Source organism: Manduca sexta, unplaced genomic scaffold, assembly GCF_014839805.1.
Source record: "Manduca sexta isolate Smith_Timp_Sample1 unplaced genomic scaffold, JHU_Msex_v1.0 HiC_scaffold_2093, whole genome shotgun sequence".
Lineage (NCBI taxonomy): Eukaryota > Metazoa > Arthropoda > Insecta > Lepidoptera > Sphingidae > Manduca > Manduca sexta.
Genome location: NW_023593023.1, coordinates 1 through 27,999, shown reverse-complemented (window position 1 = coordinate 27,999; position 27,999 = coordinate 1). Strand labels below are relative to the sequence as shown.

Genomic DNA, 27,999 nt, shown 5'->3' with positions numbered 1-27,999 from the left:
TGCATAAAATGATTAACTTCGGACGAGCCTTAAAACATATTTTCAGTATTTATAAAATATTCTTTCTCCAAATTTTGCAATGCTATGAAAAAAATATGCATTTCAATAATTTGTTTCAATTTCAATATTGTAAAGTGTATAACAGTACATGAATCGACAACATGTTGTATAATGTTCCCAACTAGGTGGAGCAACTCGAAGCCCAGACAAGAGAAATGAATCAAATCATTAACGAACTCGAAACACGTAAAGTCCAAACAGACGACGAACTAAAGGCCAACGAAGAGAAAATAGTCCTGCTCAGAGACATCATTGCAAACCTGGAAGGGCAGTTGGAACAGAAAACATCACGGGAGAAAGAGATTTTGGAAGAATTGGAGAAATGAAAAGAACAATAGATGAAAGAGACGGGAGAATGAGAGGGTTGCTGAGTGAGTTGGAGTCTCTGAGAAATGAGAAGGCTGATCAGAGCGAGGTGGTGTGCTCCAAATGTGGCCTCGAGGAGGAAAAGTACACCGATCTCTTACAGAGGATTAAGGAACAGGTCAGTGGGAATTCATCGTTAATTGTTTATAACTCTTCCACTGTATGTGGCGCAGTTGTGCACACGCGTTACGAATGACTTGCTAAGGGCTCAGGTCCGATACCTGGAAAGATATAAGTACTCTTAAGCTTTCCTCCTCGAATCAGCCTGTTTAGGAAATAGGCCAGATAAATAGTTCATCCTTATTAGGTACACGGGAAAGAGTAAATATAGCTGGTGGTTTTTATTTTCTTTTAATTACCCTGGTTGAATTTTTTTAAACAGACCTCATATTCATAGTCCATGGATTCCTAGATTATAGAGCAATGACTTTACTTTTTTTATGCAGTGTCACTGGCTGGAAGAAGCGATGCACCGAGAGGTGATACGATATTATATTTCCAGCGCGATATTTTTATAATGTCTTCTATTCTGTATCAATGAAGCAAGTTACCTCTACTATGACTGTATGCAGACTGGTGGATTGACAATTTTGTTTCGGCAGGTTTTTAATCAACAAATAAAATATTTTATTTATCATGTAGAAGAACAGTTGCACTTATGATGAAGCGTCAATTTATGAGAAAATATTGTTTCGAAATAACGTTTAAAATCAATTATACATATAACTATAGACATTTGAAATTAGGGATAAAATTTATAAGGCAAAAAGTAGCCAGCTCGGGTTGGCAGGTAGGGGGAAATGAAAAGCTAACACGTCGCGATCCTTACCGGTGGGGACATGGGCCCTATCCTAGCTAACCTTGCACTAGCCACTTATCATGATTATAAGGCGGGTTTAAGTGTCACGCTGACCATCGGTGCTGACGGGCCAGTATGTATGGTTGCTATAACTGCTCAGCGCTGACGAGCGGCGGCGCGCGCGCAGCCGTGCGCGTCCGTGCGTGTCCGTGCGCGCTGAGCGGTCGGCGCGCCGTCGCGCACATCGCACGCGCGACTGACTTCACTGAGCGCACGCCGTCGGTATCAACAGGCGTGTCGAATCGTGATGTGGACACAAGTCATTTCTCTTGTTGTTAAGTAGTATAAAGCAACAATGTCAATGCTCTCTACGCACTAAGCTGTCAGCGCCGATGGACAGCGTGAATCTGATTGAAATGTCACCTAAATGACTTCTAGGTTGAGGCCCTGTCAATTTTTTTGTCGGCATACTGATTAAATATATAGATATTCTGCCTGAAACCTCTGCCTACTCTTTTATGGATAATAGCGTGAATGTGTTTGGTTGTGTGCAGTGGAAGTCCGAGGAGAGCGTGACGCCGCGCGCGTGCGGCGGCGAGCTGCGCGTGGTGTGGGGAGGCGCTCGGGGCGCACGGCCGCGCGGAGGACGCGGTGCTCAAACGTCTCGCGGACCTCGAGATGCAGCGGAACAGCCTCAGGACCTCGCGCAGGTTCGTACGGTGCCTTGTGTTCAGTGGCAGTGCAAGTCTGACGAGAGCTGCGCGTGGTGTGGGAGGCGCTCGGGGCGCACGGCCGCGCGGAGGACGCGGTGCTCAAACGTCTCGCGGACCTCGAGATGCAGCGGAACAGCCTCAAGGACCTCGCGCAGGTTCGTACGGTGCCTTGTGTTCAGTGGCAGTGCAAGTCTGACGAGCTGCGCGTGGTGTGGGAGGCGCTCGGGGCGCACGGCCGCGCGGAGGACGCGGTGCTCAAACGTCTCGCGGACCTCGAGATGCAGCGGAACAGCCTCAAGGACCTCGCGCAGGTTCGTACGGTGCCTTGTGTTCAGTGGCAGTGCAAGTCTGACGAGAGCTGCGCGTGGTGTCGCACCTCAGTGGTGGCTTCGCACAGGTTTGTGCGGTATTTTTATGATGGCCAACAGAGCGAAGGCGTCCACGTAAGGCAGTCCTAACGAGTTCCCTATCACAAAATAATTAAACATAATGAAAATCATAATATTAATAATACTAGAATAATAGTCGTTCATTTAAACAAATAATTTAATATTAAATTATTTAAATCACTTTAACGATATCGGTAGTTCATATCAATTCGTCAAATGGTAACTCGCGCGCAGTGCTCGCGCCGCACGGCACAGTGTTGGAGGTGAACTCGCTCACGCATAGCTTCCCCCGCGATATTGCTGTCCCTTTCACACGCAGCGCGGTGTCTCTGTCTTAACTTTTGGAAGTGACGTAAAATACATGTGTGCGTGCGTATAATATGGAATATGTACACTGCAGGGTAACCCGAGAATTAGAGACTTCATGTTTAGCAATTAGTGTAATTTGTCTTTATTAATGTAGAATGTTTAATTATTCTGTGTATAATGTGAGTTAATTATTTTTGTTGGGTCTGTGGCAGTACAATTAGTATACTCACCGCCATCTCGTCATCATCAATAGAACTACGAGAAGCCCTATGTGGTATTGACACAACTGTAGTGATTTATCGCATAGCAATCACGCTAGATGGCGACAGACGATCCTGGATTACAATTGCACAATTTGAGCAACACGTTGCATATATACCACCTTCGAATAGGAACCGTCGGAGGGGCCGCGGCCGGTCAGGCGCAACATCTGCCTGACTGGAAATCTTTCCCTTCCATAGAGGAACGCAACCATTTGTTCCTCTACAGTGGCGTTAACCTTTACGCCGCTAAAGATTCTTTCAGGTCCGCTATTTCAAATAATAGGTGATGAGTTTGTATATTGGGTAGATATGACCACCATATTATGCATTATGACTGAATGGCAGTGTACAATAATTACTACGGTATACCTATGCGACTTTAAACTTAGTATCAAAACAACGAGCATAATGAAATAATTAATTGAATTTAAAATGAATGAATTTTTGTGGGGAGTTATAAAATTTATGATCTGAGTAAACGGTCTAGTTTATTGGCAAGCGTGGTACTTACACACTAGCCAAAGAACATTCTCGTCTTTCAGTTAGAAAAAATGTCTGCAGCGCCTCCAGATTTTTTACCTCGATAGTAGTATCTAGATTCCGGATAGCGTCCAATATTCGCATGTCAGTATATCATATTTCCGCGTGCGGGACCTTGGCGTCGGTTCATTGATGGCTGGCGCGGCTCCAGGGCGCTATTTCGACGCGCGGCCACGTCGCCCGCTTGCACAACTCCACTATATAACAACAAAGTTCTGGTAGTTCATTTCAATGAATTCTGTTGTAGATTTTACTTTATTTCGTGAGCTGTATGCTTGTCTGGTTCTGAAAAATAATAAAAAGCACTGGGCAAAATGTAAATCAACTAACCATTTTGCTAATATTTTAATATTTTGTGTGACGTGGCTAAAGTTAGTAACGTGTGGCCTCAAAGATGATTTATGTCGTTAAGCTGGCTTGAAGACGGCAGTTTTTAAGGTGACCAGTTGTCATGCAAGTTAAAAGTCAAGTCAAGTGATCGGACTTAGATAAAACAGTTTACTCGCTTAACTACGTACGAAGGCATTGTTAATTCTTACGTCACCATTCGGCAACGAAACGTAAACTCCCATGACTACAGATCATGGTTCCAGAATGTGAAAGCAGCAGTGACTTCACTCACACATCCGTTACGTAACTACATCCAAACAAAACATTAAAAACATCGAGAAAAATATAAAATACAGAGTGTTTCGCCAAAGCTTATTCATTGTGTATTTGTAGTACGCGACGCCTACATTTTCATTGTCACGGAGCGTGAACGCTAGCGATATATCGCTACGCAAATAGCTTTATCGTCGACGTGTCGATTATTTATGTCGAAACCTAGACGGGGTGATATCATAGTTGTAACATTGCATTTGATGATAGGGGTGTTGTTGCTTGCAGACAGTTACCATCAGGCGACTAATGGTTTTTTATACGTACACCTCAAAGTGGCCCCTGCACATGATGGTAAGTGGAGTGGAGACCAATAGAATGTCGACAAACGAGAGCTTACCCCTCGGCAGTCGACACAATTATGCCGGCCAGTTGGTACCGAATATACACAGGCTGATCCCGGAACGCGACACACTTACGTGAGCCACTATGGCGAGTTTTAACACCATATGTACTGTGGTCGCTATCCGGGCGGATATAAATTATATCCTACCACTAGCAAAGTCTTCAGTAACAGCATAATTTGTTTTGATTAGGTCTAACCTAATCACGAAGATATCATGTTTAAAAAAAGTAACTTAAATGGAGTAGCCAGGATTAAAATTTTCATTCTTTACGCCACATAGAACAAAACGTATTCGAGGCAGTGGTTGCGCTGCTATCCTCTCTGTTTATCCTCTTAAAAAGGCGTTACCTTGTCAAATGGTTATGATTTTCATCTCAATTATTATACCTTTGACTTGTCTGCTCAGTAATATATCGCGTGCTCGGTACGACACCGCCCTAAAGTCCAAGGAAAGTTTGAGTCTGAAGGGTTCAAATCCCGGGTCTGGCAGTCTTGGGTTATCTGGTCAACATCAGCTTGGAGAGTGGAATTTGTGCTCGATATGGTAATAGGTACGCCCCCTATCATATCATGGGACAGAATAGTGGGCGAATATTGGTGCGCTGGTTGCGCCTTTGCCTATACCTTTTGAGGTGAAGGCGTGATGTATATAATTTTTTTTCTGTGGAGTTTTAGGTGCACTACCGTCACGAAATGGGAATGCTTTCGAAGTTGTTGTATCGTTTATATTTACTTAAATTTTGCTGAAATCTAGACTAGCGATGATGTCATAGAATGTAACGATGCATGGAGCGATAATAATGTATTTTTTCACGCTGTGGCGGTGAGAAATTTAATAGAAGTATTTTATTTTTGTATTGTATACCTACTGTCTTTGCTAGATAGCATCGGTTTCTTAGGCATAGATATTTGTAACAGTTTTCAAAATAATTTGACTTGCTGCTTCTAGAACAATATTTCAGGAGTATTTAATTGAGTGTAAATCAATCAACTAAGAATTCAACCATATATCCCTCTGTATAATTTTATCATATTTCCATAGTCAAAACCGAAGATACTCTTATAACTGAAAATAATTCTAATGATAACAAATTAAGGTCAATCTGGATGAGGTGGGATAGGTCCCCGTTTATACCTGACTAACCGGACGATACGTTTACATCCAAAGCAAATTGCGACCTTACGGCCTTTTGAAATTATAGACATTACTCTTAAATAGGACTAAACTAGACGAGGTCAGTCGTCATACGTTTGGCTTTTGTTTATTAGGGCATGGAATATGGTCCACCTGCACCTGATGGTAAGTATAGTGGGGTACAATAGAATGTCGACTGATGAGAGATGATTACCCATCGATATTCGATGTAATTATGCCGGACTGTTGGAACCGGATATACAGGCTGATCCCGGAACGCGAAACACGTGGGCTACAATGGCGGATTTTAACGCCTTTTTGTACAGTGGTCGCTAAACGGGCGGTTATAACATATATCCTACCACCAACTAACTAATATAACTTGAAAGTTCATTGTATAATTTATATTTGTGCTACTAAATAATGAGACGAGAGTGTTGTTCTCTTCATACCTGTTCATTTATACATTACCCAAGTTTTTGAATCGATTTTATGAATTTCTAGTTTGTAGCAGTACCGCCACGGGTGGTAAAATGATAACAGCTTTGATGTTACAAACTTCATAAAAGTAGGTTTTACTTGCGGGTTTGCTTAAGTTGTATTTCTTGATATAACATTGAACGACATTAGTTTATTCTTGAATAAGAAATAGTCTAGGTCTCTCTGGTTTATGAACTATTTTTACAAATCATGTGGATCTTATGCTGCATGCATAAAATATAAACTAACAAACAACCACAGTTGATACAGATTTCATCTAAATCATGGTGTTTATATAAAACAAAGTTGTTTATGATGTATGTTTATAAAAATACGTTGCGGCAACACAGAGTTAAATGGCATATCTAAAGTTATTAATTTATAGCCTGCCTGCCCTCGTTAGAGCGGGATTGATGGTTGCAAAACATTGGTAAACATTGCGGTTTTGATCGCTGGTGGTTTGAGAATATAAAGATGATACTATGTTGATATTAGTGGTAGGATTACCTTCATAACCTCGTTAGATTAGTGGCAGCATGGTTAGGTTTTGTATCGTAAAGTTTCAGGTTTGATTTTGACTAAAATATGAGATTTTGGACTCGTGAAATACTTGTGGTTTGTGTAGATTTTTTGTCCCTTAGACATGCCAGTAAGTTCACCTTAGCTCCCCTTTATCGCTTTGTTGGATAATGTTATTAAATTGTAAGTGCACTAGTTGCTCTACTGCCTAACTCCTCGGGAAAAACAAGTGACCATATACAGACATTTTCACATTTCGTAAATTAATAAAACCACATACCTACTCTTCTTTATTTGAGCTAACATTGTGCAAAAACTCATCCACAAATAACTAATATTTTTACCAGAAATCCCGATTTTATTTTTCTGTTTTTTTTTTTTTTTTTTTTATAATTTTATAGTTTAGTTCGCATGTGGTCTATGCGTGTAAGTGTATTTCTGTCTGAAAGTGTGATGTTGTTACTTCGACGAATTCTATTAGAGTAGTAGTAGTAGTAGCATTAGGGGTGTGTCAAATCGACTCTGCACAAACATTACTGCACTTCGTTCTGCAATCATTCCCCTCCCTACAATATTCTAAACGCTTCCTATTTAAACAACCGTTGATACAAGTCGTCAGCCGCTGCGGCACTTGTTTATATTGTCTGTCTGTTCATTGTGTTTAACACGCGGCTAGCTTACATTACAGGGAACTGTGTTAAGTGATTATAACATAGAGACTAATGTAAAGAGATGCTCGGCCCAAAGTTCAATGCTGTGTACGAGGGTGATGTTGGGACGAAAGACTGATGAAACAAAGTAATCTTATCACTCATCCCTTTAGTCAGATGTATAGACCAGGGAAATGAAAAACCTCGCCACGTTGTGGTTAAGTAGGAACCTAATTTCTTGTACTGACAATGTTAAGTTTAAAACGAAAAAGCAAGTTTTGTATTTTCCTGGACAGGCTGTAATACCTAAATGTTACTTTTTGGAACGAGTTATTATAGTTGTTTACCAGTATAAGTCGGTGGCTATTCTCTCGAGTACGTAATATTGAGGTAATTAGGCTTTGATTTATGCTCAGTTTGTTGACCATCATTTTTGGTTTCTTTTGAACTTTCTATGGTTGTTTTAAATAAGTCTGCCTCACGCACTGAGATCACCTTCCTATCCATGGTAGGAACAGTCTAGCTCAGTTACCGACATATTCATGATTCAATGCGTTGACGTGTCCGCGGGCGAGGTAAACCACATGGTGTTTTCTAATCGAAAGTTTTTGGCGGCTGCGTTTACGCAGAAGGGGTAGTGATTCATCATCAGTAATGTAAGTTCCAAATCGAAATACGAGTCATCATGACTGCTTATTTGCAAACGATCTCATTCACCTGATAAAATATCCAAAATACCAGACCAATGGAAGCACTGGCGGAACTTTGCAATGTACAACTTATATTTTTTACTTTTATAAGTTTGACAGTTCATTGAACTTATAAATTTCCACAAAAATTATTAATACGTAAATACCACAAAATGTTGTTAAATGTTTTTAATTTAGAGGCATCCGTTTACAGAGGCAAATGAGCAAGTCATCATCCATAATGTTATCATTACCATCCATTTTGTATTTAATTAGATTTTTACAATTGCTACAAATGTCCTGAAATTCTGGAAGCCGTCTGTGGTTATAAAAACGTCTCTTAAATATTGGTTACCCTATTGTAAGCAGTGCAAAATTAACCGTATTAACGTTAAGTTTGTGCCGTCCGCCGGTGTCGCGGATGTCACGGGCCTCAGTCGTGAGCGCTTGACCTCTCCGCCCATCATTACCATCGCGGTAATTCGCGCTGACCCCAAAACCCCAAGTGAACTCTCACTGCTCTCCAATTTGTATTATGAGCACTTATTTAAATTAACTGTAGGGTTGGCACTTGTGGATAAATTTTAAATTTCGTATGTTTCTAACACATTTTAGGGCTGTCATGTTGGTTTTGGTTTCGCGTATTGAATGAGAAGCAATGGGACGATTTGAAAATTGTCAGACACGGTTTCATATAATATTATAGAGCCTGTATGAAATTATCACATTATTGTTCACCAAAACCTTGTTCTTCTTGTTAACAATGATTTCTCTTTGATCAGATTTTATTTAAACAGATGCATTCTTAAATGGTTTGGATTTTTTATATTAATAACAAATAGACAATTCTTACAATTACCATTATAACCGCAATTCAAACCTGTTCGCTCACACCCGTACAAAACAAAAGCCACACCACTTACGTATAAAGTACAAAACAACCACAAAGATGTATTGCTAGTCACAATAGTAACCCATTTAGCAGTGTGTTACACAAGCAGGAAGATAAACACTACGCGGCGCGGCGCGGCGTGGATAGACAACCCTGTCGCATGCGCGGGACCCGGCGCACGGGTATATTTAGATGCGCGTGCGCAGATGTCATACGACGTGGATGTGGTATCGTGAATGTGTTTAAGATATATATCATGTGGTGTCGCACGAATATTTTTATATTGAGTTTGTGGGAGATAGTTGTAAAATTATGTTTTTCGTATCAATAGACACAGACCTCTATGATTGAGAACAATGGAAGCTATCGGTCAATACGTAGACGTAAGGCGGGTTCCTAAGTTTCATATATCTTCATAGTATTATGGAGAAGTCCAAAGATTTTTCAGGATATTGTTCTGGCTTATTTATGATCAACTTGAATCGTGTTATTATTTATTATCATTCAGAAATACTGCCTCACGCTAATTTTAATTGAAAAACAATATAATAGGCAATGATTTAAACTTTCGTGCAAAGATTTCTTCATGCCAAACCCCTTCCATTGATTGTTGAATGAGTGGGATCTATATAAATTATAACATGACGTTTATAATAATATTTGTTGGCGTCCATACGCATTCCTGTATATGATTTCACGGGAAATTGTTAACACCACTTCGGGATTTTGTACGTCAATGCGATCAAGGTTATTTGTTTAGATGAACGTTTAGTTCTTTTTTTGCGTCGTATTTTTATAAATGCGTAAACATAACAGCAGTTTGGAGTAAAAAATGCAATACTAGCCGTGCCCAGCAACGGCATATTAATAACGGAGAAATAAAATCAAGCTCATTGACGTGTTACGATAAAATAAAAAAAAAATATTATCTTTTCCAAATCAGAAATGGAACGTCGCTTTTTACTTCAACTTATAATATCTTATACTCAACAATAAAATAGAATAATTGAATTTACTGATTTAGAAATTTCAACACTAAATCCAATATCATAAATTTTAATTTACTGTGAAAGAAAAATACAACCGCGTCCATATTTCATTAATCCGCGCGTCGAACAACGCATCTGTCGTTCAGCTTCAGTCGGTCCCGATGCTCCACAGCGTGTTCTGTTGCCGCAAGGTCTCTGTCCGCGTATCGCTTTATCGCTACATCGTCATATCGTCATATCGCTAGACCTCCATCACCATGTAGTTGTAGTGACCCTATCCCCGGTGTGTTCAGTGTGATGTGATGTTTTTATTGAAATACATTAGAAAGTACGTTGGTATGGGGCTGCCAGATTTGACGGTGAGTCGTTCGTGTACTTTGAGTTTAGTACTTTTTTAAGTGTTGGAATGAGTTTTCATCGTCTGCTTGAGTGTATTTATTTTTATACGGTTTATTTAAAGATGTTTAAAGACCGTAGGACTGCATGTCGTTCATACATTGTTAAGAAACTCATGAAGAATTGTGCATCATTTAGTTTTTGTTCATCTTGTAACATTAAATATAAACAAATATAGATAGAACACAAAAAAATGCGTTCGTGTAATTAAAATCAAAACATTCAGATCTGAAACTTTGCTGCGACGAATTTTCTCTGTAACTATATGAAATAATAATTGTCTATGGGCTTTCCTGAAATTTATTTTTGAAATTATTTTACTTCTACTATCTTCTAGAGGAGGTTGATATAATATAGGTGGCTACTCATGTTTTTAAGCAAATTTGTTGATAAGTTAAAATATATGTTACGCCAACTCGACGTTATAGCGTGGCGAACGCAGCTGGAAAACTAAATCCCTCTTCCGATAATAAATAAAAATATTAAATGATAAACGATATGACATCTGATATTTTAAAACATATACATAATATCTATGTCCGGATTTCTGATTAATTTTTTTTAAGATATTCAGCACATATTTTTTCATTCTTAGTTCTTAGACGCTAAAAATAATATCGTATTTTTATTCATTTAATCACCAAATCTATATATATAAAAATCAATTGCTGTTCGTTAGTCTCGCTAAAACTCGAGAACGGCTGAACGGATTTATCTTATCTTGGTCTTGAATTATTCGTGGAGGTCTAGGGAAGATTTAAAAGGTGAGAAAAATTCGAATAATTGCCGGGAAAATCCTCAAAACAGCATTTTTCTATTTCCCATACAAACGTTTTCTAACTAATACGTAGAGTCAATTTGAGCTTTATTGCTATTGTATAAAGTTCACTGTTGTCTAAGCAATGTAGGTGTGTTCCTAACATCAAAGCAGTGTGCGTTGGAGCACAGAATATAATAATGTAATGTCGCGTTCTGAAACTCAACAAAAGTGATATCGCGGACCCGACTAAATTGAACAGTCGCAAAATTTAATATATCATTAGTTATTTGGTTGGCTTCACGATATTATTTCTTTTGTTATACTTTAAAATGCATGTTTTCGTTATGGACAATTTTGAGCTACTTTTGCATATCTATACTTATAATAAATTTGTAGAGAGGTCAATTCTGTACATGAAATATATTTCCAAAATAACTGGGGTGATTAGGGATCGATACTGATGCCAAAAATGCAATTAGTAAAATTTTTGTCTGTCTGTCTGTATAACCGTTATAGAAACAAAAACTACTCGACGGATTTTAACTTAACTTGGTACAATTATTTTTCATACTCCTGAGCTGGTTATAGTATACTTTTCATCACGCTACAATTAATAGGAGCATAGCAGTGATGGAAAATGTTGGGAAAACGGGAGAAGTTACTCCATTTTTAAGCTCCCGTCATATCGTGTGAAACCTTAATGGTTAAAAGTTCCTTCGATTTCACCAGGATCCCATCATAAGACCCTGACCGGACAATCGGACCACCTGCATACCACCATAAATTAAAAAAACATCCCGACAAATTGAGCACCTTCTCCATTTTTGAAACCCGAAATCCACGCGGGCGAAGCTGCGGGCGGAAGCTAGTTACTATATAAATATGTACATGGACATATAAAACAATGCGTCCATTAGAACGTGCCGCGCTGGTGTGAAACAAAACAAATCCAATTGATGTCCATTAGCCGACCGGAGCGTGCCAACTGCGCCAGACGCTCGCCTCGCTCTTTTGTCCTTATAATGTAGTTTGCAAGATATGGTGTTTGACTGATGTCAGGGGATGAGATATCGCAGTGTGGCTACTAATTGTTTTTATAGCAAACGTGCAAGGTAGACAATAAATGCCCACAGTCCAGGAGTCTGTTTTCCGTTTAGAAAATAAAATTTTTGTCACCAGTAAATATTTGGTTCATCGAATCTAGATATTGTGTCGATTTGAGTGTCAAAGACTAAAATATTCTTTAAAATTTCAGGAGCCCCCTAATCTTAGGCGTTAAAAATAATGCTAATTATTTTTATATTATACTGGAATGTAATGAAATGATTTTAGTTAAAGAATGCCCTATTGTCCTTTTGCGTTACCTACTTTTAGAAATATCCGAGTAAGAGCTGACTTTATTACTATATCTAAAAATGGGAAATATTTTTATATTATACCTATTGTATACGAGGAAAACGTTCTATGTAAAATGAATAGTTGTACTCCGTAACGACTGCGACTGCTTCAATTGAAATGTTTGTAGCATCGTCTAATTTATAACCCATCATGTCGATTGTTATTGGTGACTATATCACGCGAATTGGTACTATATTAAACTGAGTGTTGATCACACGTGACTTATGAATTGAATGAGTTGAACGTATTTGACTTCTATACACCACCAATAATCGTTCGTCAAAACGTATAAATTTAGTTAATTTTGCTGGTGTTAGGATATATTTTATATCCGCCCGGATTGCGACCACCGTATACAAGCTGGTAAAACCCATATTGGCCCAAGTAAGAGTGTCACGTCCCGGGATCATAAGCTTCTGTGTATATCCGGTTCCAACAGGCTGACATAATTGTGTCGACTGTCAAAGGTTAATCTTTTCTCGCCAGTCGACGTTCTATTGAACTCCACTGGCCACTCCATCAGGCGCAGTGGGATCACTATGCCGTGTTCGAATAAAAAAAATTAAAACGGATTCAGTCAGCTGCAAAACGTTGAAGTGTTCGTAATGCTGGAGCCACACTGAGGTCTCATTAATTTTATCGCATCAATCGGGAGAAAGTATAGATATAAGTAACCTCCAATTATTCGATAATTTGTATACGACATTTAAGTATTTATTTTGATTGAGTGCAAGATTATGCCTTATATATTAAGATAGTAGACGGTGATACCTCTAGCGTGCCCCAAGCCCAACATCGCTGACAGTGGTATATGGAAATTATTAAGTAAGATTTTGTCATCAATCATTGTTACTAGTATTCAAATGCAAGTCCTTTTGATTAGTTGTTACGATAAAATGATGTAAACTAAACGATTTTCTGTTGTAAGAATTGTTGCCAGTTTGAATTTGGCAAGCATTGAAAAGAAAGACAAAACATGCAGTAGGTATAATGTATTTTAAATTCTAATAGTTGATTTTGGCACAAATTTTGTTTTCATTAAATCTTAACATGCACTAACACTGCAAAGTGATTTATAAGATTAAATGTGATAGAGAAGTTAATGTTTTGGCAATAGTAGTGCAATGCGGTCATGGGGCGATGAACTGAGCGTGCAATAGTATTTCCCAAACGCAGTGCTAGGTAATAGATCTCTCTTATTTGAAAGCTGCAAGAGTTTGTTAGTCTAACCTAAGATTAAGAACTGTTATATATCAGCTTTATTGTAGCCAAGTGTACTGGGTGTTTGAGTTAATATTCACTGTTGTATTACTGTTTTGAGTGTGTATTAACCGCCGATTCCAATAAATGTTTCAGTACTTCTTTTTCTATCGATCGCGAAAATAGGCCAATCCGATTAATGGTTGTTGACATGCTTACAAATAACTGACTGTGATTGGTTTATTCTCGGTATCGGATCAAAGATTAAGTTGAGATTGTTTACTCGACTCAATTTGTTTCTTACAATATTTAACCTGTGTACAACTTTTTTTTTTAAGTTAACACTGCCAAATGGTTACACTGTACGTGAAGTAAATTATATCATAATGAATCTTCTATCAGTGATATTATGCTTTAGGGCATAATATATGGTATCCTCGAATGGCCTGGTTCACGGCACAAAATATAATTTAGACTAGTTTACATAACTAGGTCTGGTGATGTCATTATGGTATGACTTCAGTTCAACATCAATTGCAATGATATCAATTACATACTATATTTTTTCCTGTTGATTCAATATTACTGATGTGGAGTTCCAGCGACCGTTAATCTAATTAGAACCTTATGAAATAGTGATTAGAAAGGAAATAGGCGATTGGAGTATATACTAACAAATATTTTTAACGCATATTAGCCACCGATCAAGCTGGTGTTTGGTTTATTCATTATACCTTCATGATAATAGCTATTAATTAGCACGCTAGTTAAGCAAGTGGGGCGCGACGGGAATAGTTAACGACTACTAAACACCACCGTAAACAAAGGTTTTATTAGCAGGACGATGTACCATCACGTGGCATATTAACTCTTCTTGAATTATTATTAAGAGCTTAGACTTCGGTAGCGTGTACTATGCAAGGAATGAATTAACTGCCTGCGATACGTGAAACATTCGGGAAAGAATGGGTCAGATTTATATTAATAAAAATATTATAATAAACTTTATTTTAGATGTAACATCTATGCGTTATAAAACAATTAATATTACAAATAATTTTAACAATTTATTTCAATACATTTATAAGCCATTTCAGTGAATTCTGACAGGTTACATATACATATATCCAAGTTCTGAGATATAGTATTAAGCAATCGTATGGCCCGTGACAAGGGCGCAAACCTTAGAATATTTGTTCGCGGTGTAAATATAATATATAATATAATATATAACTAACCTACTTACATGAAACTCGTTAGAGTAAAAATAAATACCTACTCAATGAAACTACACGAAAAACTGACTTATAAGTCGGTTTTTTAAGTTAAGTTCAAATTATAAAAGATAAGTATGCGAGTTGAGTTTTCTGATCACAATTACTGAAAAAACTAACGATGTGACCGAGTATTTAAACTTATCAAGTACCTGTTTCATAACTACTTATTTATATTATATAAATAGGCTACCGGACTCATTTTGGTTCTTTACTATTATCGAATATTTACATAATATAAATTATAACACAGAAGGAATTATTAAAATCCGGTAAAAAATCAACAAGTTATAAGACTTAGAATTTCGGTGGAAGGGGTAATTAACAAGAAATAGAAAAGAGACGAAATATCTACATGTGACGTCATCGGGAATTACGACGCGTGCGAAAAAAAGAGATGAAGCGATATCCCCACATCGCGGCCACTTCTGCACATTACAATTTTTAAATATAAATTATTCGCTCATTTTTTAACCAATATTTATGCAGTTTTCACAGAAGTGCTTCTTTTTCGTATTATTAACCATTAAATATAGAATAATGTACAAAATCAAGCATAGGCCGGTCCCCTATTGTGTACCATGATAATGCGTGGTGATACCAACGGAACTGTTTCCTCGCGAATGGGGTCGCGGTATATTAGTGCCGGTGACTAACCGGGCGCGGCGTGAACTTTGTTGTCACTCTCGGCTTGATGGACGGTTAGGTCATGCGCGTACGCAGGTGGAATGGGTTTGTACCAGCTGGCTTCCGAAACAAACGGGTTGATGGATGGATTATGTGGTCGTGAAGTCTAGTTGATGTAGATTATCACGCCAAACTTCTTTCTTGCCAACATAGAGTGCTTATGGCATTCTATGTTGGCAAGAAATATTATTATAATTTTTAAGAATGATTTAACAATGGTTAAAAATATTACTGAGTAATTCTTCGTTTTGATATTGACAATACGAACATAATTTCATGTTTGGTGGTTTATTTTCTTTCGCGCAGTAACTGAGATACAACAAATATTTTTGTATAGATAAAACCCAAGTACGGAGAGTGGTACTACTTTTATCCTGTGACTTTCACGTGTTCGAAGCAAACGAATGATAATATGGAAATTGGGGCCAAATTCCACACAATAATAATTCTGTGATGAAGCACTTGTATATTGTGGCACGGACCCCCGGCATGATCTCTGGACCCTGTATTGTGTGCCGTTTGAGCTCGTGCACAAGTTACTTTAGCTTGTTGAGCGGTTAGTGACAATTTGTTTTCATTTGCTAAATTGTTACGGATTAAGACTTGGACTTTAATAATATGACCTTTAATAATCTATCCGAATAGCGACCACTGTACACAAGTAGCAAAATCCGCCATAGTGGTCCACGTAAGGTTGTTACGGTCCGGGATCAGCCTGTGTATAACCGGTTCAAACAGACCAACAATATCGTGTCGACTGGCGAGGGGTAATGATGTCTTTTTAGACGATACTCTATCTGAATTAAACTCCATATTCCATTAGGCGTAATGGGAACATTTTGCCTGTATAAATAATATTTTTGTACCCCTGGCTCCTAGTAATAACAAGTGTGTCGGTGCAGGAGGTCCGTGCGGAGCGCGACGTGCTGCAGGCGCGCATGTCGGAGCAGGCGCTGAAGATCTCGTCGCTGTCGGCGCGCCTGCAGCAGCAGCGCAACGACGCGGAGGCGCTCTCGCACCAGGCCACCAGCCAGCTCACTGTGCAGCTGCACGATGCGTTGGCTGAGGTGTGTGTCTACATTTATCAGACTCGAAGAGTGACCAAATACATCAAATTATCCTATTATCTATCGATAATGACGACTTTGTAGAAGAAGTGGGTGACATGAATGGGTATTAAGAATAAATGGTTTTTTGAAACTGCCGCGATTTGATATTTGGATATGTAGCGGACGCCTAATACCGCCACACTGTATACACAGGATCAGAAGAAACACACATAAAACAGTAGATTATCTCCCTCCCTATATTAAATACCAAAACTATTCTGAATCTTATTCCACAGGTACAAAGGTTGAAAGAGGAGCTGGACTCGAAGGACAAGCAGCTGACCCGGCTTAAGCAGCATGTGGACGAGCGAGACCGCTTGCAAGAGCAACATCACTCGCTGTACGGCAACTCGTGTACGTAAACCAATAACTTACGTTAATGCTGAACGATTTCCTGATCGATATTATTAACATGTTTCTTTTCGTTTTGAGTCTTTACCGCCTAACATTAATTTACTAAAAGCTAAAAAATAATTTCATGGATACAGTCATGGGTACCAATATGTATACATTGTTATATTTCCAAAATAAAGTAACTCGTCATGACAAAAGATGTCATTTTGAAATATACAAATTTTAAACATATGCATTGATTAAACTAAAATAAAATCGTGGGGCACGTCCAATATCTAAAACTATCAAAGATTATCTTAAAGTTATCATTTCATTATTCAATGAATATGATACAGTTAATCCCAAGGTCATCCAAAATTCATTTAAAGTGGACGTGCCCCACGATTTTATTTTAGTTTAATCAATGCATATGTTTAAAATTTGTATATTTCAAAGTGACATCTTTTGTCATAGGTGTTTACATAAATGTATATTGCATTTTTAGGAATTTATGTGACCATAGATATTTCCAGAAAGTGAGTAGGTTACGAGTTACTTTATTTTGGAAATATAACAATGTATACATATTGGTACCCATGACTGTATCCATGAAATTATTTTTTAGCTTTTAGTAAATTTATCTGGAATATAAAACCGTTTAACTTAAAATTTTTTTTTTACTTTTTTATTTTTAAGTTTTTAGTTTGTATTTCTCATTCTATTCAATTCGTTGAGTGCCTCATTATTGCAAGGTTTCTTGCCTGTTAGTTTATTGCAGTCAAACTCTTCAATACATTTTATTTTATACACCGTGGAAGCCCAAGACAATATTAAGGGCAACATTCGTCTTTCAGCCGTCCCGTAATTAAACTTGGCTGGAAACTGTATGGCTTTCGGGTGTATAAGATGTACGCCGTCTCTTGCAAAGTCGATTCGAACCGAAGGTACGTCTGTTGCGTACATCTGAGTTCGACGAAATAGGGACCAAACGATTTCGTTGATATATCCTATAGCGCCATTAACTAATCCCTTTGAAACGTCAATATTGGACCGCAACATAACTTTTGCTCCCACAAATATTTCTAATTCTGCTGGTAAGCCCCCAGTCTTATTGATATCAGCTGGTATTAGTGTTTCTGTTTTTTGTGTTTTTGTATTTTTTCTGCTTTTTTGTGTTTTTATTTTTGTAGAATTTGTTGTTACCATTTTGTTCCCACGAGGACTGGACATTTTTACGGTCGACCCCCCAGAGGTCCAATAGACGGGCAAGGCTATGTACAACAAGATGTGCTTGAATCTTGAGGGGAAAACGCTAACGACATATCATTTTTATCCACCCTAATGCCATACAGTTCTCGGCGCGCTTTTACCTTAACTTGGGTGGTGTTCCCCTAGCGAGGTATCATTTTTAGCCACCCTAACGCCACACAGTCCTCGACAGGACACCAGATCTTCACTTGGGTGGGAGATTCATATTGTAATTTTGTATAGTATACTGTATTATCCTTACCAAGCCCTTTATTTTGATACCCATATCGATGGCATTGAAAACTACATTATCCGCCATTTTGTAGCAGTGGCCATCTTTGATTTTGATTTTGTATAGTGCACTGAATTCTACTTGACAAGCCCTTTCATTTGATACCCATATTGATGGGATTGAAAACTACATTATCCGCCATTTTGTAGCAGTGGCCATCTTTGATTTTGTATAGTGCACTGAATTCTACTTGACAAGCCCTTTCATTTGATATCCATATTGATGGGATTGAAAAAAACTAAGTTGTCCGCCATCTTGTAGCGGCAGCCATCTTGGATTCACAATAATATTGAATATGGATATTTGTGTTGTCACCAGAATCAAAGGCGTATACCAAATTTCAGATCAATCGGTTAACGGGAAGAGGGTTAAATTTCAATTACTAAATTTGACCCAAACAAACGGGGTGAGCTAAATAAAACTGTTTAAAAATAATAAACGATATGGATCGACTGTGGAAATAGTCAAAAGGAAGAGGGTCTTATAGTGACGCTAGTATTATTATTATGTATTTCAATTGGATAAAACATTATTTTTATATTTATTTTCCATCACAACCATTAACACAGCGTGGGTGCCTCGTTATACGCAAAGTAGAAACAAGTCACAATTTTTTTAACTTACTGTTTGAGTTATTGACAAAGTGGTCCCTAATTATTGTTTTTATCCATAGGTAATCCAAAAGACAAAGTAATGATCTTAGAACGAGAGCTATCATCAGCTCAGACCCGAATCGCCCAGCTAGAATCCCTCGCCAGGAGCTTAGAGAAGGATAAAGAAGACCTTCAGACCAGCATTAGGGATCACCAACGTGAGCTCGCTGAGAAGGAGGAACAATTACAAGAGTTGTTGGGTAAGCTTTTTGAAAGATTCACACATAATTTTATCCTCATATTAATAAATCTTGCTACTTGGATATCGTGTGACTTCCGTTATAACAAATCAATGTGAATATTATCATATTTTGCTGAAGGGGAACTCGCGGCCTCTCATTTCATAGATCTACGTGTATTGCTAACTGATTGGGAAACGTTATTAAATAGGTCAAGAAATAGATTTAGAATATTAACGAACACATTAGCGGGAATAGATTGTATTTGTTTTAGTTAGATTGTTGAACCGAGCTCAGCTCGTGTTTACGTTATAGATCGAAACCTAAATATGAATAATTGTGTTAATGTTCGGATTACGTTTATTATAATTGTTATCGTTTTGTTATATCTTTTCATTCAGAAACAGTGTTTGTTATTTCCGTTTCTCTATTAATGTTTGTTTTTATGAATGTTTTCTTCGATTTGACTTCGAGACCGGTCTAGACTGTGCTGCTAACTAAACAAACGTTTTGGATTTAATCCAACTTCCTTGCGCATATTGAGGTTAACGTCGGCTCTACGTCTTCATGTTGCAATATGATTCATAAACGTCTCTATTACAGCGCTAAAACTCGACGAAGACAACCATAAGGACGGGAACGACGCTGTTGAAGGGAAAACATCTGCTCGCACTCTCAGCGACATAGTTTCTATATCTGAGTTCGACGAACAAGACTTGCAAATGAGGAGAGCTGAAATTAAAGCTCATAATGTTAGTTTAACAGACGCGCCTTATCCTACTGAGCTGAGAGATAAAACGTTAAATAGGACATTGCCCCCAGAAATGCAGAGGCCTAATATGAGTTCGTTAAACATCGAATGTACAGATCATTTTGAATTGCCCAGTTACACTCCCAGAGCCGATTCGTTACCAGCCCATCTCACGTCTACGCAGAATAAAGATATGGAAAAACCGTACAAGAGAAACGTTAATGAAGTGACCTTGTTCGGAGCAGCGGTTGGTTTGGGAGACGTGCTCGCAACTGCTCAAAAAATAACTGATAATTGCTCAATGTACCCAAACAGGGACGTAGATGACACGAAAAATGTTAGTGTCGAACCGAAGAAAATTAATTTCTCGCTTGAAGCGACAAGTGATAAGGAAGAATTCACTTCCTTAAGAGAGTTGGGAATAACGTTGGATATAAAACAAGAAAACTTCCCAGACATATTGACACAGTTGAAACATGAAATTAAGAAGTCAAGAAGTGAATTGGAGATTTGTAAATCGGAGCTTAAAAATGCCGAGGAGCAGTTGTGTGAGTTCCCGGCTTTAAAAGAAGAAGTAGAAGAATTAAAAGGGCTTTTGGAGAACACTATGGCAACTATGGAAAATGACAAGAAGTATTATGAGAATGAACTTGAGAATTTTGTATCTAATAAGAAACTATTAGAACAACGCGTTGCGGACCTTACTAATGAAGTTACCGAGGGCTCTAAGAACCTACATTTGCTCAAAGAAGATATTTTGAGGAGAGAAAATATGATATTGGAGTTGGCTAAAGAAAAACGTAACTTGACCAACAGAATCGCAGAATTAGAGGTTAAGATAGATGAATTGCAAAGCAAAAATGCTGCTTTAGAGAAGTTTGAAACTGAAAACCACCAAATGAGAGAAAAAATTGTCGAATTACAAAAATTGGAGAACCTTGTATCGGAAAAGAATCAACAGATTGATAGTCTGAATCAACACCTAGACAGACTCGATGATCTGCAACGCTGTCTGCATGATAAAACTGAGGAACTAAACAACCTTAATAAGGCCATGCAAGAGAAAACTAACGAAGTGTTCCATCTCCAAACTACGGTTGAATCGCTTAAACGTGACGTAACAAGACTTAATACAGAAAATGATAAACTCAATTCAGACAACAAGGAATTAAAACTACAATTGACGAAGCTTGAGAAAGAGCAAGAAAACTCTTCACTGAAATTACAAAATAGTGAAAGCGAATTGGAAAGAGTCAATTCATTGAACGAAGAAATGAATTTGAAAATACAAGAACTTAAACTCTTGACTGATCAACTTAAGGATAAAGAGACAGAGATCGAGATACTGAATGAGGACATAAATGCTTTCCACGAAGAGATAGCGACGTTGAAAGAACAATTGAAGATGGCGTCAAGAAGCCCCTCGCCGAGAAAGAGTGGAGACGAGAAGAAGGTGGATCGGCAGGCAAGCAGTGACAAGAAACAATTAGTGAAGATAAGGAAACAGATTTCGCTGCTGCAACACGAACTAGACTTCAACAAGAAAGAATTGAACGATAAGGTAAATGTTTTTCCTTAAATTAAAAAACGGAAGTAAGTTGTTGAAACTTTCTTAGCTGTCCAAACCTTATCATAGCCAACAAACTTTTAGTCTGTTATTTAACTTAATTCGACTATTGTATAAAAATCCCATTATTAATTATTTATTTCATATGAACCTTCTCCTTATGACAAAAAAACACTACACCTAAGTGACGTACAATTATAGGCATTCGAACTTGCAAAAGCGAAACTGGACGTGACAGAACTGAAGAACACGATGAGCCAGGCGACGAAACACTCCGCGGACAAGGAGTCCGCCAACCTGGAGCTCAGGCAGCAGATGGAAACTATGCACGTGGAGATACAGGAACTGAAGGAAGAGAAGCAGAGGCTAGAGGAGCAGCTCGAGTTCGTGACGGCTCGGTAAGCGATAATATCAAGTCAACGCTAATACTGAGCACATTATCAACAAGGAAGCGTAGATCTCGTAGTCTCAATAATAATAATAATATTTGTAACTAATGGTTACAAATATTTGCAAAACATACACTATTATGTGACTAATTTCAGAGCAATTTAGTGTAATTGCACAGTAGTATAAGTTAATATTTGAGGGTTTTTTATCAATTTATTATTCATTATTTTAATTTTTTATTGTATATTCTGCCGCCATAAGGACAAACAGGCATTCGCATTAATAATCAGTTTCTTTTTTTGTAAAGTAATTTATGTACAAATGTCATATTGTCTTATAGCGGTAGTATGCTATACTAGTGTACCACACTATACGTATTGAATTAATTTTTATTTTGAAAACACATAATATGTAAGTGAAAACACTGTTGTTAGTTGCACCACGCTATCATGAGCACTGTCTATAGGTTGCGAGAGGAGTGCAACGTGTCGGAACTGAGGGCTAAGCTGAGACAAAAATCGGAAAGGTGCGAAGACTTAGAAAATGAATTGCAGGACTTGAAGGAGCTTGTTGAAAGGTACGTCTTATGCTTTGTAGATGCTTATAAATATATAAAAAAATATAGTCTATGGTCATTGAAATTAAAGACGAATCGGCAGACATTTTGTTTGTCAAAATTGATTCGTTAGGAACGTCGCTAGAGTTAGACTTCAATGATTACCCATTTTGTTTCACCTGCGTGCGATATTTGCTTAAAAAAGGGAAATTTAATGAGTAAATTTTTTAAATATTAAAATTATTGTCGTTATTTTGATATATGGAATGGTTATTTTAATATTTGTTTTATGGAAGGCAGAGGTAAGGAGAGCCATCTTTGAATATAAAAAAGGATTCGTCCAAAGGTGTCAAATGATTATTGTGGTATAGTAGCAAGTGGGTAAATTTTAAAGATGAAGGCAAAAGTTATTAGATTAAGATGAATTAAAGAATAAAAAGACTTCAGTTTTGCTATATTTGAGGTTTGATATAGTGCAGTTTCATCAACCTTCATACATAAATTACACTAGTCACCAAAGACATTTTTTTTTTTTTGGTTTGATTTACTCCTTAAGGAGAAGGCAAAGGCTCTTAGCCATACAGCCTAGTCTGTCTTCTTTTATACTTCTTCTTTATTACAATTTAAAGGCCGGAGCCATATCTGTAATATTCTTGAATTATAAGACGAAAGTCATGTTTGCAACGTTCCCAATTATAAGGCTGAAGCCATGTCTGAAATATTCTCAATTATAGGGCCGAAGCCATATCTGATATAGTCACAATTCTTAGGCCGAGGCCATGTCTGAAATAGTCTCAATTATAAGGCCGAAGCCATGTCTGCAATATTCTCAATTATAAGGCCGAAGCCATGTCTGAAATAGTCTCAATTATAAGGCCGATGCCATGTCTGAAATATTCTCAATTATAAGGCCGAAGCCATGTCTGAAATAGTCTCAATTATAAGGCCGAGGCCATGTCTGAAATATTCTCAATTATAAGGCCGAAGCCATGTCTGAAATATTCTCAATTATAAGGCCGAAGCCATATCTGAAATAGTCACAATTATAAGGCCGAGGCCATGTCTGAAATATTCTCAATTATAAGGCCGAAGCCATGTCTGAAATATTCTCAATTATAAGGCCGAAGCCATATCTGAAATAGTCACAATTATAAGGCCGAAGCCATGTCTGAAATAGTCTCAATTATAAGGCCGAAGCCATGTCTGTATCCTCAAGTATATGATCTGTCTATATCTATTTATCATGTAGAAATCTCCATATTATATGTACAACATGTCAAAATAAGAGTTCACAAAATTCTTCACTTAATTAATTTGTACAAAAATCAAATTTCTCCAATAGTGGACCAAATAAAGTTGCATAAAGAGAGATAACATTGCCGATTCTTCAAAATCGTTTGCAAAGAGCGCTGGATACTCTCGGCATTTCCATAAATACGTAAAAGTTCTTCAATCAACAAAAGTCGTTGAACAGCAAAGTCGCTGCATTCAAAAATATATGATCCAAAGACTGAATTAGGCCACAATTACAATATGTACAATATGGTGATGGCAAAATGTTCATTCTATGAAGATGCTCATTAAATCGTCCATGACCGATTCGCAGACGACATATTGTTGTATAAAAACGCCTATTAACAAAGTTACCTTAATAGAACCAGGGAGTCATAATATTTGGATTGATAGACCTGTACCACTGCCCCTTTCGTTGAAGACTGTCTTCCCAATGATGCTTCCATAAGTCTTGAATTTCATTCTTAATTAATACTAAACAGTCTGATATTGGAATTTTTATGTTTCTGTATGGTACCACGTACGAAGTGTTTGTGATAAGCCTGGCCAAATAATCAACTCTTTCATTGCCAATAACGCCAACATGAGATGGTGTCCAGAAAAGGACAATGTCTATTTTACCTTGTATAGTTAGTTTATAATACTTTTTGCGAATATCGTAAATGATAAAATGAGTACCAGATGAGTACATAGGATTTGTTAAAGCCAGTAACACACTCATACAATCAGTAATTATAATCCATTTTTTCAATTCTAAATTTGATTGTACTTTGTTTTCTATATAATCCAAAGCAGCAACAATAGCATATGCCTCCGCAGTATATATACTCGTGACGTCAGGAAGTCTCAATCCATATCCAATTCTGTTTGGCAAATCGTAGATAGCCATAGAGACTTTATCTTGAGTCTTCGCTCCATCTGTATATACTTGTATGTGTTCTTGCCACTCAGAAATTCTGTTGTATACATCATGCTTATTGCCCAATTCATTATCAATGACAATTTTAATATTATTGAACTTACTTTCGTAATCACCATCATAGCAAGGTAAAGTATCATTGTGATAAATATTATAAACGGTAGTAACATTTAGTATTTTATCTAAGTTATCGGTAAGATAAGTGCCGGAATTTTTTCTAAGTTTAGAGAGTAAAGTATTATTGGAAATAGTTACCATTTTGAAGATGAATTTGTTGTACAACATTAGAATGCGAATTCTCATAGGAGGTAAATTTGCATTCAATTCTGCATAGAGTTAATAGGAGATGTATTCAGTGGCACCGAGAATTAAACGCATATTTTTATTTTGTATTTTCTCAATTTTATCGATCAGTCTAATAGAGGAAGCATAACAAAAGAATGCGTATTCAAAATGGCTTCTAACTAACGATTTATAAAGCATTAAAAGAGTCCTTGGATCTGCTCCCCATTTAGAGCCAACTAAGGATCTGAGAATATTTGTAGCTTTCATAGCCCTTACTATTAAGCAATCGACGTACTTTAACCAACTTAAATTTTGATGGAAAAGAACACCTAAGAATTTCACATTTGTTTCAATAGGAATTTTAATGTTGTGATATAAAACAGAAAATACAGAAATTTTAAGGCTTTTTTTAGAAAATATTACTATTTTGCTTTTATATGGATTGATTTCTAAGCCCAAAAAATTGAAATAACGGTGAAGATTTTGAAGAACCAGATTTAATTTAGTTTTAGTTTGTACCAAGTCATCACCGCTGCAGTATATGGCTAAATCGTCAGCAAATTGCAGATTTACAACGCTCGATCCCAAAACTATATTTAATCGATGTATATATAATATATACAACAGGGGGCTTAAAATACCTCCCTGACACACACCTTTAAATGAAAGTCTAGGTCCATAAAATTTATTATTATATTTAACAAAAACTTCTCTACCCGAGAGGAAATTGTAAATACAATGAACCATTTTATCTGGAATACCCAAATTTAATAGAGATGTAGACAACAAACTTATATTGACATTATTAAAAGCACCCACAACATCTAGAAAAATGCATGCCAGATGTTTGTTTTCATTAAAAGCAGAGTTGACGTCAGTATAAAAGTGAGCAAGGCTTTCCCGGGCAGACATCCCGCGACGAAAACCAAATTGATTGTTGGGTAAAAGGCGGTTATGTTCGATATAAAATTCAAGACGAAGTTTTAGAAGCTGTTCGAAAATTTTCCCAACACATGAGGTTAATGCTATTGGTCGATATGAATCCGGACTATTGGGAGATTTATCGGGCTTGAGTATTGGAACCAAACAATCCATTTTCCACTCTTTCGGAATAAGAGAGGCGCACCATAAAGAATTTAAAATTTTTAGAAAAATTAATTTATTACGTGACGAGAGATTTTGATCATTTTATATGAAATATTGTCTAATCCGCACGCTGTATCTCTCCGAGATTTTATGGCTGTATTTAATTCTTCTAAAGTAAATGGATCAACGAGATAGGAGTTATTGATATTTAAACGAGCGGTCCCAGAATGAAAATCATGATGGGGTTCAACGAAGTCTGGAGAATATTTCCTTAAAAATCGTTAATCCATAAGCTATCTGATGTAGTCGACATGGAAGATGATGAGAAAGTTTTATTAAATTTACGCATAGTTTGCCAAATTTTAGAAACAGGAGTTACTCGAGATAATTTTGAACAAAATTCTTGCCAACTATTATTCCTCTCTCGTTTTATTACAAATTTTTTCGAGCTTGTAATTTTTTGAATTCGATAAAATTTTCAAGTGTAGGATTGTATTTGAACCTTATATAAGCATCTTTACTATTTTTGACGGCCAACGCACAACTCTCATTCCACCAAGGAACTGTCTGATGCCGAATGTTCTTAATAGAATTAGTTTGATAGTGCAATAATTTATTGCTACTCTGTGGAATTGATTGCTCAACAGCTGTCATAATAATGTTATAGAATTTATTATATAACTCAAGTGGTTCAGATGATAAAAAATCAGAATTGTCTAGCATTTTATTAACTAAAACAGAGAAAGTTTCCCAGTTGATCATACGAAGATTATATTTCCGAAAGTATTTCATGTTTGCAGATTCACTAAAGACAGGAGGAAAACTATTGTTCAACAGAAGTTTAGTCATTGTTGGCAAATGATAGCTGCCTAAAGGATCATCATGAACCCACCATTCAGAATTAAGTGCCAATGAAGGACTAATAAATGAAAGATCCAGTGCATTAGGTCGCCAAGTGTTAGTGCCAACCGTAGTAACATGTCCATCATTTAATAACACTAAATCACAATCATCGAGGGAATCGAGAATGTCTCTGCCTCGTGCATCAGTTGAAGAACAACCCCACAAGACATGATGTGCATTAAAATCCCCTGATATAAAGGCCGGTTTCGGAATACTGTTAATTAAGTTGATAAATTTAGATTTCGTAAATGTAGGGTGCAATTAGTAGGACAATAAAAGCTAGCGATTGAAAGCGGCTTATTATTTATTGTTATTTTTATTACAACGTTTTGTAGCGAATCATCACAATAAGTCTCTATATTCTCATAATAAATACTGTTGTGAATTACTATAGCAACACCATTATGATGATTGCCACAGTCATTTCGCACAATAGAATAACCTTTTATATTGCAACGATGATGAGGTTTGAGCCAAGTCTCAGATATAATGGCTATATGAATTGAATGATCAAAAAGAAATTGGGTAAAAATATGCCGATTACACAAAAGACTTTGTGCATTCCACTGTACTATATTTAACTGATTGTGGGTGAATTTGAAGAAGAAATATTTTTAGCTTTGAATGTTTCATTAACTATGTCAAGCACACTTTTAGAGCAAATGGGTGTATCTTTAGTTTTACTTAAGGTTACAATTTTAACTATTGACTCAACTAAAATGTTTAATGCTTTATTGTCTGAGTTAAGAATGGTGAGAAAGTCAATATCGCGTTTTTTTTGTTTGAGAGGAGGAAAATTTTTTTCATCAAAAATGTCTGCAAAGGATTTGGGCATGTATTTATTTTTATTCTCTTCTATTTTCTTTTTCTTTATAGGGCATACACCAGAAATGCTGATGTGGTTGCCCTGGCAATGTACTA

The 27,999-nt window shown here is 37.1% G+C and overlaps 1 protein-coding gene across 3 annotated transcripts; it reads left to right on the top strand.

Annotated features, from left to right (window-relative positions):
• The first annotated feature begins 1,728 nt into the window (after positions 1-1,728).
• Positions 1,729-22,740, top strand: LOC115446223 (putative leucine-rich repeat-containing protein DDB_G0290503). 3 transcript variants are annotated; one of them, XM_037445770.1, is made up of 8 exons: positions 1,729-1,833; positions 1,992-2,093; positions 16,417-16,581; positions 16,860-16,977; positions 19,170-19,349; positions 19,932-21,640; positions 21,848-22,044; positions 22,503-22,740. In XM_037445770.1, the coding sequence occupies exons 1-8, from the start codon at positions 1,744-1,746 to the stop codon at positions 22,723-22,725; spliced, it is 2,784 nt and encodes a 927-aa protein (XP_037301667.1). In that variant the 5' UTR covers positions 1,729-1,743; the 3' UTR covers positions 22,726-22,740. The 3 variants fall into 3 exon arrangements, with proteins under 3 accessions (XP_037301667.1, XP_037301668.1, XP_037301669.1); XM_037445771.1 differs by lacking the exons at positions 1,729-1,833; positions 1,992-2,093 and adding an exon at positions 9,934-10,158; XM_037445772.1 differs by lacking the exons at positions 1,729-1,833; positions 1,992-2,093 and adding an exon at positions 9,946-9,990.
• The last annotated feature ends 5,259 nt before the right edge of the window (positions 22,741-27,999 follow it).